The following is a 16,671-nucleotide window of genomic DNA, read 5'->3' as shown; positions in this document are numbered from 1 at the left end:
TGGAGCTGGTTGAAAATAATAACAATGTCAATGCAATTTAGAAACAAAAAAAGAAATAAAGAGATTATTTTGTGACCTGGTACATAGTTCCGCTTTGTGGTAGAGGTTGTAGGGTTCCTAAGTACATTTCATTTTGTAAATAGGCATCTTTATATCAGCCTTAAAAAGATGTATGCTTCTCACACCCCCACCGCTCTACGCAAGGTTGCCATCAGAGTTTTAACATATGCTTCAGGAGCAGCCTGTGCATTTACTGAAAGAAACCCCGAGGAGTAGGAGAATGAAGGATAGGGAGGGGGGTTGAGGAGAGTAGAGAAAGGTCTAGGATGGAGAAGAAATATTCAGAAGGGATCTAAAAGTTGTAGAGCAATAGAAGGTTGAACAAAAAAGACACTTAGCACAGTCCCTCAGAAAATGTGTAATCTTCTAATACTGCTCCCCACAACAATACCGGAGGGATTGGACAAAAGTCTAATGAAGTATAAGGCCTTCCTGACAGATGATGTCCAGGATGAGAAGGATCCGGCACATTGGCTTTACAATAGACGATCTTTTTGATTTCCAAAGTAGTCTGGCAGTGGATTTTTTGTAGAAAACACAAACATGCTGGGCCAAGCCAAGCGATCCTGTGTATGGGAGAGAGATAGCTCTTGGCTGAACTTCTATAGTGGACTTAAGGCCCCCCATACACATTAAGCTAAAGTCGGCTGAATGTGCTGACGGTCCAATGTGTATTGGGCTGACAGCCGACTGATAGTCGATAGATGGTGAGCGCGTGTATCCAATTTAGGACTGCTGGTCGCAGTGTTCTCCCTGACATAAGCCAACAAGCCAACGTGTCAGCCAGTGACATTCATATAGAAGGCACAGGATCGCTCAGCCAAGAGAGGCAGCCTGTGTATAGAAGTATTGGCTGAGATGGCTGTCAGCCAAACGATTGGCCTAAGCTTCACTCAGCCGACAGCCATCTACTGGTCTTTTAACTTTTTAATTTATTTTGAAGATCGAAGGTCTAGAAAAAAGAAAAATAGACCATGTCCTAATTGGTCTGATTTGCAACCTAAGTTCGCCAACTGTTAGGAATGGGTCACCAAAATATGTCATCTCTATCAAAGGAAAACTGTAGTAAAGTTAACACGAATAATTACTACTCCAAGAACTTTGGTACAATTGTTCGGAAGCTGAATAATCATGCAGCCAATACTATACAGATTGCGTAGGAGGGCAACAATAATGACGTACTGTACTATGTTTGTATGCCGGGTTGAAGAATCCTTCATTGATACATGAACCCTTTATACCAAAAGATAATAAACTGAGGCTGAGCTGCTGAGCTAGAAAATCACACAAAGAATATGCTCCAAACTGAGCAATAGTCAGAACTCCAAGCATTGCTAGATGAGAAAGAGTTTTAGGCTGTGTTCCCAAATTACAGCTGCCTGCTGTCATAACATGTGAACACAGTCTAATGAGCTAAACCGAGAGGTCATCATAAGATGGCGTTAATGGTAATAACAAATGTTATTTCACTGCAATACAAGATGCAAACTCTCCATAGGAGCAGCACTGTTTCTGAAAAAAGCTGAAGATTTGTAGCTGTAGGGCTCGTGCCGTATTATCGGTCCAAATGCAATCAGACAAAACATCAAATCGCACCCAGATAAATGTTAGTCTATGGGGTCGTGCACAAGTCCAATGAAAAAAAATCACTGTATGCCCATGTTTGATCCCATATTCGGATCGCACTCGGCCTTGCAAGTCAATGAGTGTATGGAGAACATCGGACTGCACTCAGACGGCATCTGCGTGTGGTTCGATTTCCGCTCACTGAGAAGATGGAGAAGATGTAGACATTCTGTTCTCCAGCTTCTCCTCACAGTGTTCATCCGAGAGAATCTGATCAGACTATGCTTACATTCGGATCAATCAGATCCGGGTGTCATTTGCATAATTGGCCTGTTTCTCTCAGATTAAAGACTCTATAGAAATCTAAAACTCCCCTTAACCTCATACTCCCAGCTTCATTCACTTTCCCATTCACTTGAGCTTGATGAAGGCTCAATATCGTGTTTGGAGTCAAAACATTGCTGTAACACTATGGGTAAAAACACTAATCCCTTTTTTTCTCGAATACGTAGTGCTGCTTTTTTTTCTTGCAATAGATCGATAGATAGGCTTGAGAAAGGCTCACACCTTGAGCTGAAACATTGCAGGAGCTCATATGGGCTAATAAACTACTATATTTTTTTCTAAGAAAGATTGCTGTCTTCATCATTTTTGTACCATAGATAGATGATAGATAGATAGATAGATAGATAGATAGATAGATAGATAGATAGATAGATAGATAGATGAAGACTATCCAGCCACCAATTTCCCAGTGAAAGTGCTGAATCCATCTAGAAATAATGTAAAGAATAATTGTTGAGTTGCTTGGACACGAAAAACCCTTCACTTTCTTAGCATGATAATTTTGAACTCAGCAGATGGTAATGGAAGTAATATAAAGTCCAGATGTCCAAATCAATAAAGATCCCCGTTAGTCGCATGGCCAGTGCACATGGCAACGGGGACTAACTCATTCTTATCTAATTTCATAGAAAAATCTGTCTCAGCACTTCAGTAAGACACTTGGACTTGATAAGTTGATCCATTCGTTTTTACATTTACTGCCCTAGTTATTTCAATACTTCCACCATTCTTTTCTATGATAGATTTATATAGGACAGAATGTGCTGCATTTATATATCCAAAGCCTGAAAATTCAGGTATGACTACACTCAGCCCTAATGTCACCCTGCAACCCCACATGTCACATCCGCAGGGGACCATTTAGCTTTTATGCGGGGATTTATTTGACACGTCCTTGACACTGGAGGCCTTGTAGAAAATAATGGCTTTCCAGGGTTCAGAAACTCAAATGGATTTTGACCCTGCAGAGCTGCCGATTTGTTACAGAAAGAAAATTACTTTTGACCCACCATAAGGTGAGAAGGCCTTGTCAAACAGCTCCCCATATTTCAGCTTCTTGGACAGGGCAGGTTTTATAGTAAATGAAGCCCTGGGTAAAAAAAATAAAGTATTTCCTCACACTTTTCAGGTTTAGACAGAATTTTTCATAATTTAAAATTCTGCGTATGTATTTAACAAAATGGCAACTGGCATCTGGTGCTTGTCGTTAGCTTATAACCATTGTCATATATAGGACATCGAATATTGAAAAGTGGGAACACATTGACCAAACAAGAACAGGAGCATTCATATTACTTGTGGATGAATCATATCGGTAGAGACTAGAGCGTTTCAAGTCGATCCGACTCTAAGGCCATGTTCACACTTTGCGGGTTTTACCGCTGATCCGCGGCGATTTTGATGCAGCATTAACATGTAAACTCTATGGAAACCGCAAACTGCAGTGCACATGCTGCGGGAAAAACCGCGCAGAAACGCAGCGGTTTACAACCCGCAGCATGTCACTTCTTTGTGCAGAATCGCAGCGATTCTGCACCCATAGAAATGCATTGATCCGCTTACTTCCCGCATGGGGCTGTGCCCACGATGCGGGAAGTAAGCGAATAATGTGCAGATGGTACCCGGGGTGGAGGAGAGGAGACTCTCCTCCAGGCCCTGGGAAGCATAAATAGTGTAAAAAAAAGAATTAAAATAAATAAAATAAAAAATGATGCTATACTCACCTCTCAGCGCTGCACGCGGCCGTCCGGTCTCAGTTGCTGTGCGAGCAGGACCTGTGATGACGTCGCGGTCACATGACCGTGATGTCACGAAGGTCCTTCTCGGCACAGCATCTTTGGAACCGGAGCGCCGCGTGCAGCGCCGAGGAGATCGGGACATCAGAGGGTGAGTATTTAACCAATTTTTATTATTTTTAACATTACTATAGAAGCTGTATATTGCTGCATATGCAGCATCAATAGTATAGGAGTAATCCCGCAGCGGAAATCGCAAAACAAACCGCGATAAATCTGCAGGGATAACCGCAGCGGTTTTGCCCTGCAGATTTATCAATTCCGCTGCGGGAGAACCCGCAGAGCATGCCGCAAAGTGTGCACATACAATAAAAACATCCCACAATGGATACTAATACATTAGATCTCCCACACATGCTCTTGGTCATGTGTGTGTATCAAAAATACTTAAGGAGATCACGTAGCATGTTTAAGGACACTCCACCCACATATTACATAAACTCAAGAAGAAACGGAGTACAAGTCCTCTTTATAAATATATAAATCACATTTTATTAATCGAAACAACATCCGATATACAATAAAATAACAATAGATCATCAAATACATGAACTGGACAGCAAGGAGAACTAGGAAAAACACTGAAAACAGTCACTACGATAGTATCCCCAATGCACCTCTGCTTGTTTTCAATTGTAAAGTGCTAATAGTGCTTGTCACGACAGAGGGAGATACCCCAGGCCGGGTTATTGCCGGTTAAATCACATAAATCCAATTGTAAAGCCTGGTTTTGGTCTGTACCATACCCAGCCTGGTTCAGTCACTCTTACCCATTATAGCAGAGACACAGGGAACACCACCGGAGCCCCTAGTGTTTTTCCTAGTTCTCCTTGCTGTCCAGTTCATGTATTTGATGATCTATTGTTATTTTATTGTATATCGGATGTTGTTTCGATTAATAAAATGTGATTTATATTTATAAAGAGGACTTGTACTCCGTTTCTTCTTGAGTTTATGTAAAGTGTGCACATAGCCTGTCGATCCGACTCTAAATCGGGTCAGCTCGAAAAGCAACAGGAAAACTCTTCTGTACCATCTATATTTTAATAGATTTACACTAAAGATTATTGGATTTTAAACCACTATGTGCTGGACTTCCACCATCATTCATATTACTGTTAAAGGGAGTTTGGTGGCACAAAATGACTGTTCAAACCAAGTGCCTACATATTGGTGCATACTAGTCGTGGCCAAACAGCTCAGTGCACCGTCCCACCTGCTTGTTTTTCATCTATCTCTGCCTCCTCTTCCTTGATTGACAACAATAATTTTACTAGAGTCAGACTAAAGAAGAGACTGTGCCGACAATCTCTATTTATAAAATAAAGAAGTCTAAAGGATTAGTAGAATATATGGACTGTAATTCCCCATTATTCAACATGGCCTGGCAGAAGACCTATTATATGGTTGTCCAAGCTAAATGATTATATAACAATTTCTTAGCTTACCTAAGAATAAAAAGGAAATTCTCCATGTAATTACTTAAAGAAAATGTATATACTTAATGTCAACCAACTATAATTTAAATGCTTTTCAACTACAGAAAATGAGGATACCGACAACAGTGCCACGATCATACACAGTGTGGGTGGAAGGGTCAACGTTCACTTCTCTTTCCATATGGGAAAGGAAGATCACATTTATTCTATAAGCTATAACCTAGCAATATGAAGAATTATATATATATATATATATATATATATATATATATATCTATATACATCCACTTGTGTGTAATCAAGTCTCCGTATAAATGCACCTGCTCTGTGATAGTCTCAGGGCTCTGTTTGAAGCACAGAGAGCATCATGAAGACCAAGGAACACAACAGGCAGGTCCGTGATACTGTTGTGGAGAAGTTTAAAGCCGGATTTGGATACAAAATGATTTCCAAAACTTTAAACATCCCAAGGAGCACTGTGCAAGTGATCATATTGAAATGGAAGGAGTATCATACCACTGCAAATCTACCAAGACCCGGCCATCCCTCTAAACTTTCATCTCAAACAAGGAGAAGACTGATCAGAGATTCAGCCAAGAGGCCCCTGATCACTCTGGATGAACTGCAGAGATCTACAGCTGAGATGAGACAGTCTGTCTATAGGACAACAATCAGTCGTACACTGCACAAATCTGGTCTTTATGGAAGAGTGGCAAGAAGAAAGCCATTTCTCAAAGATATCCATAAAAAGTGTAATGTAAAGTTTGCAACAAGCCACCTGGGAGACACACCAAACATGTGGAAGAAGGTGCTCGGGTCAGATGAAACCAAAATCAAACTTTTTGGCAACAATGCTAAATGATATGTTTGGCGTTAAGGCAACACAGCTCATCACCCTGAACACACCATCCCTACTGTCAAACATGGTGGTGGCAGCATCATGGTTTGGGCCTGCTTTTCTTCAGCAGGGACAGGGAAGAATTCTTGAAGAAAACCTGTTGGAGTCTGCAAAAGACCTGAGACTGGGACGGAGATTTGTCTTCCACCAAGACAATGATCCCAAACATAAAGCAAAATCTACAATGGAATGGTTCACAAATAAACGTATCCAGGTGTTTGAATGGCCAAGTCAGAGTCCAGATCTCAATCCAATCAGCCGAATAATATTGCACGCTCCACTTTTCAGTTTTTTTGTGGAATTTCCAATAAATTCCGTTCAAGTTCACAATTGTGTTCCACTTGTTGTTGATTCTTCACCAAAAATGTACATTTGGTATCTTTATGTTTGAAGCATGATATGTGGGAAAAGGTTGAAAAGTTCCAGGGAGCCGAATACTTTCGCAAGGCACTGTATATACTGTATGTATGTATATATATATATATATATATATATATATATATAAGGATAGATTTCCCGTGTGCCACCAAAACAGCATGGACTGTTTAAAACTTGGTAAGGTATCTGACACCACAAATAATACATGTAATTTTAATGCAAGACCGCCTCGTTCTTCCATTGCTCCATGATACATATATGATGCTCACGTCCCCATTGCACGAGCTTTTGGCAGTGGACAAGGGTTCCGCATGGGCACTCTGACCACTCTGCGGCTACATTGTGCTCGGAGTGAGCTATCGAAAAAGTGAAAAACTGGCTTAATAGTAATAATGTCCCACACCTATAATCTTGGAGTGAGCTGGTATCTTCTATCAATGAGAAAATATCAACTTTTTTAGCAATTTGTGTTACAGTAGCTCTTCCATGGGATCGGACTAATCAGGCAATGAGCTTTGGGTGACCATGACCCTGTTGTCATGTTGGAGATGCTCTGACCCACTCACCTAGACAATGCAATTTGGCATTATCAAATTGACTGTTTCCATGATAACAGTGAGATATTCAGTGGAATATATGATTATATATATATATATATATATATATATATATATATATATATATATATATAAAACTTTACATTACATATAATACAAAATGAAATGTTCTCCTCCAATTGATTTTCCAAAATACACACTTATTGTGAATCTCAGCTCTGGCGCAAATCGATTCTACCATCTGCCACAGATGGCACTGGGGTAGGATAGCATATGTCAGAGGGACAGCCATGACTCTACGACGAAATCAATATAACATCGAGCATCATACAGATATCTATTTCCCAACTTTGAGCTAAATTTTACCCGAACAAGGACATTTCTAGCTTTGTACACATCCCGCTGTGTCCTTTACTTAAAAATTAGCATAAATCAGCAGCTAAATGTGTGAAACGTATGATTTCAGTCACAAATTTGACCCAGAACTGAGTCATTTTAAGAAAAAAAATGAATTTGGTCAGAAAGAGAAACCATCGCCAGACATTCAATTACCGCTCCAGACTCTGGCTATGCAGCCGGTATGATAAATGAGATGCACCAAGCAAGGATCAGCTTCTGCTAGTAAATCAGTGATGTCATTGTGGACATCATGTGATTGGTTCCTGTGAACATGACATCATCGAGTAAACAAGGAGCAGTAGTGGGAAGGAAAGGTTTCTGGTCACTATACTGGAAAGGCTTTTTTTATTGTTATATATATTTTTCATCAATACAATCTCTTTAAACCTATGGAGAAAAAAATAATGTAATAGCCCCAATGTGTGAACTTACAAACCTGCTAAATCTAAACTCACCATCACTGCATTAACTTTTTACGAAGTTGCCTAATTTTCCTGTACTTTTTTTAAACAAGAACGTATACTGGAAAGGCTAATGATGTCTCTGTGTAACATAGGAGTCCTAATTTTAATGCTTCAGGCCTGGCTGCAAGCTGCCTGCCCCTGCCCAACCCTTCCACTCAGCTGGCATTGAACGGTTTGGAATACGCTGTGAGCCCAGAGAGTATTTCAGCAGCTAGATAGATAGCTCCATCATTTATCACATCCACTCTCCGCTCCCTCTCACTCTGTGTCTCTGAGCCTCCCCGCTCTGTGCAATCTGTCCGTGCATTCTGCTGGGAGATTCAGCTCTTCCGTTGTGCGCGCCTCGCTCCTGTGTGCGGAGACAGTTCTGTGCCTGCGCAGCTGTTCGGATTTGGATGGAGGCACAGAAAGCGGAGAAGACGCAGGCAGAGACGACATTGCTGGATCTTACTATCAAATAGACATGGTCAATATCTGATCAGCTGCCTTTGGGGCTTTCAGGACAATTCTGATAACACATTTATAACCTTGGTAAAATTTACTGTCCAGGCTGAGGGTAACTGCCTGATTAATTTGGCGTATGGTACATATTGTTTGTGTATTAATACGAAGTGAAGCAGTAATACTGTCAGACCACATGTTGACCCACACATAGACGATGCAGCATACTACCTACAGAGTGGCCAATACTGTCAGACCAAATGTTGACCAACACATAGACGATGCATCATACTACCTGCACAGTGGCCAATACTGTTGGACCAAATGTTGACTAACACATAGACGATATGTTGTGATACCTGCACAGTGGCCAATACTCTCAGACCAAATGTTGGCCAACACATAGACGATGCGTCATACTACCTGCACAGTGGCCAATATTGTCGGACCAAATGTTGGCCAACACATAGACGATGCAAAGTACTATATGTATAGTGGCCAATACTGTCAGGCCAAATGCTGTCCAACACAGACAATGCGGAGTACTACCTTCACAGTGGCCTATACTGTCAGGCCAAATGTTGACCAAAACATAGATGATACGGCGTGCTACCTGCACAGTGGCCAATACTGTCAGGCCAAATGTTGACCAACTCATAGACGATGTAGTGTGCTACCTGCACAGTGGCCAATACTCTCAGACCAAATGTTGGCCAACACATAGACGATGCAAAGTACTATCTGTATAGTGGCCAATACTGTCAGACCAAATGCTGTCCAACACAGACAATGCGGCGTACTACCTTCACAGTGGCCTATACTGTCAGGCTAAATGTTGACCAACACATAGATGATATGGCGTGCTACCTACACAGTGGCCTATACTGTCAGGCCAAATGTTATCCAACACATAGAAGATGCAGTGTACTAACTGCACAGTGGCCAATACTGTCAGACCAAATGTTGACCAACTCATAGACAATGCAGCATACTACATGAACAGTGGCCACGAATGGCCTGATCGGTCAGCCATAGGTGCAGCTTATGTGTCTGACTAGGCCACCTTGGCAACAAAAGAGTAAAATATTGGAAAGTGTTCCAGAAAATGAAGAGGAATGGATCGGGACTTTTGGTACATAGGGCAAGGTGTCTCCTTGCACCACTGCAAGTCCTGTAAGGGTACATACACCATCCAAAAATGTACGGAAATTCTTTGTACCACACCACAGTCCCGATTATTCCTGCTCACAGACCCCACCTATCCATCTTCTGCTATGTCCCAATAATGTGTAAAGGGTCTCTTATGCTTTACGACCCATTTAGCAGGAGACAATAGCCAAATTAGAATTTCACCTCAATTCTTCCCATTAGTGACTCAATTAGAAAGACATGTTTGCCCTTCAACAAATAATCTGAGAATCAATTTTGTCGCTTGTCTTGTATGGAAAATTCTGGTTAATGTAACGCTGGTGTACTCAATGGAATCCCATTATCCCTGCTACGGCATCCTGAATGTCCTGTAGCAATTTTTATTTATAAGGGTTTTCGCTATCAATTAGATGTGCCCCTTGTCTGTAGTCATATAGTCATTTTCTAGTACAATGATGATTGCTATGTAGTTGCATTACCTCAGTTGTCAGCTAAGGTCCATCCCCATAGATTTTGCCTCTAAATGTTTATGGGTCGGGCATAATTAATAACCTGCCAGCACACTCCAGCTGTTAAGTAAAGCACGGTTCAGTGCTGTATTACCCAGGGGCATGTATGGAGCCGGCTCTGTTTTTCATAATATAAGTAAAATCCCTGGAAGGCATGTCATATATGCCGTATATAAAATCTATATATATGAAAACTAGAACCGAACGGGAAGGAATTCACAGCTTGAATTAAATCCCAGAATGGTGCAGATCTGTTCACATTTATTATTCTTGCATGTTTATTGTGCCTCGAAAAGCAATGACTAGCTCCAGGCTCTGCTTACGGTGCTACCACACGGCGCAGGGCTATAGCTGCTCCTCTCCTATAAAATATACATTTGTAGAAAAAGGGAGGCAGAGAGGAAAACTCCAGGACCTCGTCGACATAGCAGGTGCCAGCGACTTGCAAAAGATGGGCAAAGACATCTGAAGATATCAGAGAGTGGGCCAAACAAGGTGAATATCAAAACAGCCGAAAAAAAAAAAATAGATGTATGAAAATGTCTGAAAAGAGGAGGGCTGGTAACACGTACTGTAGAAAGTGTGAAGGACTCTACGTGAGCAAGTGGTAGACTGCTAGACGGGAGTGATGGACAGCATGGAAATGTAGAAATTCAGCTTCGGAATAGGAGGGTGGAGGAAGGATGGGGATAGTACGATGAAAGGGTTACTGATTTTAAAGGCGAAAAAGAGAAGAAAACATCTTAGACACGTAGAAGCAGCCGGCACACTCTGGGGTAGCAGCCGGTACGCCCTGGTCAGACTAGGCACTGAGCAAGTATCCGTCAGGACCCTCCTCCACCTCCCGGTGCCTCCTGCCATCCCACCATCACCCTTTTAAACAAAATCAGCACCGCAATGCAGCTCCGTTCCTCTGGCAAGGCAATGTGTATAGCGAGAAAGCGGACCTATGCTTGGGTGGGAGGACGGGCGAGGGTGGGGGGTACCAGCTTTGTACCGAGAGAGGCGCCTTGGATGGAAAGTGAGAATCCATAACCATCTGTAGGACACACAACAAAATCCATCAGTCAATACGCTCTGCACCGGCCAGAAAGAACACATTGATTTCGCAGTAACAGAAGGGGCCATCCATCTTCCTGCACGCAGACATAAATGGCACAATTTGCACCTCATTTTTTTGTTTTTTTGCACTCTCCCCACCCCCCATCTAATAAATAAATGAAACGCGGCGTCAGCAGCCGGATAATGGAAGAAGTGTAGCCGACCACCTCGGAGAGTTGCCCCCCGTCTCCTGATTATATCCTGTTATATGCAGCTGTGAAACAGAACATTTAGTTTTATTAAAGGGAAGCAGCCGGTTGTGTGTAGCCTCCATCTGTTCCACCGGAGCATCGATCAGGAAACTAATAATAATCCTGTAATTAGCGCACACTCACTGATTAGTAATCTGCATTGTCTCCTCCACAACAAAACTTAAGTACCTTGTTGCTTCCATATAACAGGTGCTTCCCATTGAGACGCACGTAAACACCTCCGCCGCCTGCAACCCGGGACCAGACAACATCAACTTAGTATTTGTGTCAACACTTGGCATGAGCTGCCCTGGGCTGAAGAGCTGGCACTCCACACCTGCCTCCTTTACCGGCGGCAAAATATTGGGACTCCATGATTCAAGGAAAAGCACAAAAACAGATCTCGCCCCCCCAAAAAAAACCAATAAAAAAAAATTGATACTGCTGTAATTTTTTAGGTTCCCCCCATTTAAATTTTTTTTGTTAAAAAAATCAGCTCTTACCTTCCACAGCTTGAACTTGCCAAACCAGAGATAAGAGCAGCATCCAGTTTAGTTCCATGGTGGGATGTGAAGAAGATGTTACTTTACGCCACAAAGAATCAACATAAATGTTTACAACTATGGAGACATAGTAGAAGAATAGGACGCAGCAGCCCCCCAAATCTTCAGGGTGCCCCCCTCAGCAGCAATCTTACATCCGTCTTTGGCGGAGAATTGTCCAGCGCTCGGGCTGAGGAGCATCCTTTAGGTCCCAGGTTGGAGATGCATTCTGCTGCACTGCATGCATGACAGCCAGGGTGCCATCAGGGTGCATGGGTGCATGGGTGTGAGTGCATGTGTGTGTGCATGGTGGGGTGGGGAGTGGGGGGCTGTGATCAGGCGAGCCCAGGTTCACATTGCAAGCAGTAGTAAAGTGTTCACTGAAGGAGCACAGGCACTGAGACTGAAAGGAGGGGGGAAGGATCACCCCCCACTCACACAACTCCCCTCTTCCAAATCCCCCTCCTTTTTCATCCTGTTTGAATTCTACACACCCCTCACACCTCCCAGCCAATCAAACAGCACAAGGAACACGCACCCCCCTTCCCCAATCAATAGGGGCCCCTCCTTTCCCTGCTATTGTTGAAAGAAAATTACTTACATTGACCTGTAGGAAGGAATACCCTGTCTTCTAATGACCGCATGGTGCCATCTAGCGGCCGAGAGAGCTTACTGCAGATAAAAGTTTAGACAAAGTGCTGAGTTACCAGGGAAAATAGGGAAAATATGTCATGTATGTCTGGAATTTTTGTGAAGGGAAAGCAGGTTTTCATGTCAGCACTAAAACGCCCACCTGTATTTAGAATAGGGCTGCTAGTGGACTGAGAGTCATCATGGCATCCCAGCCTGGGTACAAAATGTCAGTCACGATGGTCCCATTACATTAATGAAGTAATGTCTGTAGAGCAACATGTCAAGTTTTCTGTCAGAATCCCCCCAAAACTGTATTCTGACTGTATTCCAATGGAAAACTGACATAGTCCCAAAGGAGTTAACTATTTGGATGAGACCCGAGTCAGTTTGTCATGTCCATGTCTGATAAACACAAATTCTGCCAGGATGGAAGCCATACATTGTCTACAGTGACTCCGACCGCTTCATTCAAGTGACTGACTCCTTCAGGGTAATGCTGGAATCAAGTGTTTGGTGGGTGAGTGGGCAGAAGATGGCAGCAGGCAGTGGGTCATAATGGGAGATAGTGTCTCCTGCCTAGAACAGAGCGACAAGGACCACACAGGGGTCAATGACAGCAATACAGCAGCTAGATAGCAGTAAAATATACTGCTGGTAGTTCACTAGTTTAGTGAGAGACAGCCAAGTAAATGCTCAAGTGAAATTATGGTTAGCACTCTGGGGGTGTCACTTGTAGACATGCTGTTATGGGAGTAGTAGGGCTACTTGTATCTGTGGTTGACAGCTTTCCACCTTTATCGGAGGGCTAAAATTTGGTGTAAAATTAAAAAATGAAATCACTGGACAAGGTCTTCAAATCGAAGAGCATTTCACTGGTGATGAAGACACGGCTCTTACATAGTCTGGTCTTTTCTGTGATAACGTATGGATGCAAAACCTGGACGATAAAGAAACAAGACAGAAGAAGAATAGATGCTTTCAAAATGTAGTTCTGGAGAAGGAAATAATCAACTAGATGGTGGCCCGATTCTAACGCATCGGGTAGTATATATATTCTAACGCACGTAGTATATAGCACAGCGATGTAGTATATTGCCCAGCCACATAATATATACCACAGCCACGTAGTATATAGCACAGCCCACGCAGTATATAGCACAGAGACGTAGTATATAGCAATGTGGGCATCATATCCCTGTTAAAAAAAGAATTAAAATAAAAAATAGTTATATACTCACCCTCCCTCGGCCCCCCGCATCCAGCCAAGGCGTTTACCGATGCTCTTCGCGACGCTCCGGTCCCAAGAGTGCACTGCTGTCTCACGAGATGATGACGTAGCGGTCTCGCGAGACCGCTACGTCATCATCTCGCGAGACCGCAAAGCATGGACCGGTCACCGGAGCGTCGCGAGGAGCGGGAAAGGCCGGGGAACCAACGGAGGGTGAGTATATAACGATTTTTTATTTTTTTAATTATTTTTAACATTAGATCTTTTTACTATTGATGCTGCATAGGCAGCATCAACAGTAAAAAGTTGGTCACACAGGGTTAATAGCAGCTTTAAAGGAGTGCGATACCCGCGGCATTACGCGGTCCTGCTAACGCTGCCATTAACCCTGTGTGAGCGCTGACTGGAGGGGATTATGGAGCGGGCACTGACTGCGGGGAGTAAGGAGCGGCCATTTTGCCACCGAACTGTGCCCGTCGCTGATTGGTCATGGCCGTTTTGCCGCGAACAATCAGCGACTTGGGATTTCCAAGACAGAAAGACAGACAGAAAGACGGAAGTGACCCTTAGACAATTATATGGTAGATACTATGGATGGCAAGAAGAACAAATAAATCAATTTTGGAACAAATCAAGGCAGACATGTCACTTAAAGCAAGAATCACCAAGCTATGACTTGTCTACTTTGGACATCATTCGAAGAGAGCAATCAATAGAGAAGGACATCATGGTTGGAAGAAATGAAGGGACAAGGTCAAGACCAGCAACCCGATGGCTTGATACTATAAACATAATGGCAGTGAAGACCCTGGTGGACCTATGTAGGCGTGCACAAGATCGATCTTCCTACAGAGTGTTTATCCATCAAGTCGCCATAGCTCAAGATCGAGCCAACGGCCATTAAAAAATAACCTGAATTGATGTAACCTTCCTGTGTCCAGAGATATCCACAGTTAAAGCTTGATGACCTGAAGTAATGATGTGGGAAATCAGGTTTTCTTGTCACCCCCTGGGTCCTCTTTTAGCTGGGGATGAACATTATGGTTCACTCAAGCATTCTGGCTGACCAAGTTCAGCCCTTTCTGCCATCTGTTTATCCAAAAAATCACTTTCAGCCGAATATTGCACCGAGACATAAGGGTCGTCGTATAGTCATGGTTTTCACAGTCCCTCAATCCTATGCAGCATCTTTGGGATGAGGTAGAACAGGCCGTTCAGAGCATGTCAGTGCCTCCATCTCATTTATGACAACTGCGAGAAGCTGTCCTGTCCTCATTGTCCTACATTCCTGTAGAACCATTGCTGCAGTTCTGAAGGCCAAAGGAGGTCCAATGCACTACTTCGTGCTCTTCAGTGTATAGCAGTGTTCCCCAACTCCAGTCCTCAAGAGCCACCAACAGGTCATGTTTTCAGGATTTCCTTAGAATTGCACAGGTGATTGAATGCTTGCATGTCCAGGTGATGCAATTAGCACCTTTGCAATTCTAAGGGAATCCTGAAAACATGACCTGTTGGTGGCTCTTGAGGACCGGAGTTGGGGAACACTGGTGTATAGGATATGCAAGAAAATACCTTCAGACTACTTGTGGGGGAAGGTGGTCTAAGAAGAATCACCTGAGAAAGTCTACTGCCAGATTCCAACTTACAAAAGATGGATGTCTGAACTGTTCACAATTGACATAGAGTTGTGATTTGTCATCTTGTGTTTTCTGTTCTTCTCTTGCTGAAAAATATCCAGAGACTGTTCATCTTGTTAATGGTGACTAGTAAGCATTATGCCTCAGTTCTGATGTGTAATCATGGAAGCCTTGTACCTCATTACTGTGGTGTAACCACTAAGCCTTGTATCACTAATGTGTAAGCACCAAGTCATCTGCACAGTGTATAGCCACCATACTTGTACCCTCTGAGAAAGACTGTAACGTTTCTAGCAATTCTACTGTGTGTCTTGTGTCCAAGTCCAGAGTCAAAGACCATGCATATAAAAATTGACCTGCTTACACAATGACACCTACCTGCAGGCTTTAAAGTTAGAAAGGATCATATGAGGTTAATACCCTCTCAGCTTTACATTAACTTCATAGGGGGCTATATTGTTAGCTGCCAGAGGGGGAAGGAGACTGATTCTGATACTGTGTATAGTAGACTAGATTAGTAGAGGCATAAAGGGAAGTCTATGTGACTTCAGACTTGTGAATCCTCACATTGCACACACTGCATACACTGCACATTGTGCAGATTCTCTGGTCCCGGGAGCAGCAGGTACGTGACCACAAGTATGTGATTTGCGCATTACATTCTGAACAGACTGTGTCCGACCTCGGTCAATACACTTGTATTTAGCAAGGCTGCTCCTATCTAGTTAGCATGGGACTGCATGTATGCAAAACAGATACTTGTGGTCACATGCCTGCCGCTCTCGGCACCGGAGAATCCTCACAGCGTGCAGTGCGTGCAATGTGAGGATTCACAAGTCTGCAGTCACATAGAATGAGTGCAGACTTTTAGCATTAGACCACAGCTCATTATAAAGTAGACGAGCTGTGTCGTCACGCCCTCCATTCCACCCCAGCAACCATCCATTTTGGTAGAGTTTGGTGAAAGTAGTATGAAAATGACCAAATTTTGCGACTTTTTCTAGATGTTTTTAAGCCATTTTAATTTGGACATAATTGCTTTGATAAATCAGGGCTATTATGGTGTTGACATGCCGACTCCAGTCTTGATCTGTGTGCAGAAAAGTTGGAAACAATAAAAATGTGTGAATCGATTAGCGGAGGCTCGAGTTTGAGCCGAATTTTCTGAATTTAATGGTTCTACGCAAACTCAAGATTTGAGATTTGATTCTTGACTCGCGTAAAAGAAAGAAGAAAACTTGCCTATCACCATTTCTAATGCTGCCAAGATATCAGAGAGCAGGCTAAGGTCAGGTTGCTTGGCCTCGCGGATTTTTCCATGATGCGATGCAGCCGTGA

General features: G+C 42.9%; 1 protein-coding gene across 2 annotated transcripts in view; it reads right to left on the bottom strand.

The window, feature by feature from the left end:
* EPHB1 (EPH receptor B1) overlaps positions 1 to 12,242 on the bottom strand; it is a 430,854-nt gene extending 418,612 nt beyond the window's left edge. The window contains exon 1 of one of the 2 annotated variants that reach the window (XR_013221971.1): positions 11,797 to 12,240. Coding sequence is in view for 1 of the 2 variants with exons in the window: in XM_077291285.1 (XP_077147400.1) it covers positions 11,797 to 11,854 (58 nt within the window). In the remaining variant the exon portion in view is untranslated. Of the gene's footprint in view, positions 1 to 11,796 lie in introns of both variants that reach the window. The other variant, XM_077291285.1, reaches the window with a different exon arrangement.
* Between the last annotated feature and the right edge of the window lie 4,429 nt (positions 12,243 to 16,671).

This window comes from Ranitomeya variabilis, chromosome 2, assembly GCF_051348905.1.
Source record: "Ranitomeya variabilis isolate aRanVar5 chromosome 2, aRanVar5.hap1, whole genome shotgun sequence".
NCBI lineage: Eukaryota > Metazoa > Chordata > Amphibia > Anura > Dendrobatidae > Ranitomeya > Ranitomeya variabilis.
This window is presented reverse-complemented; position numbering and strand designations above follow the sequence as displayed.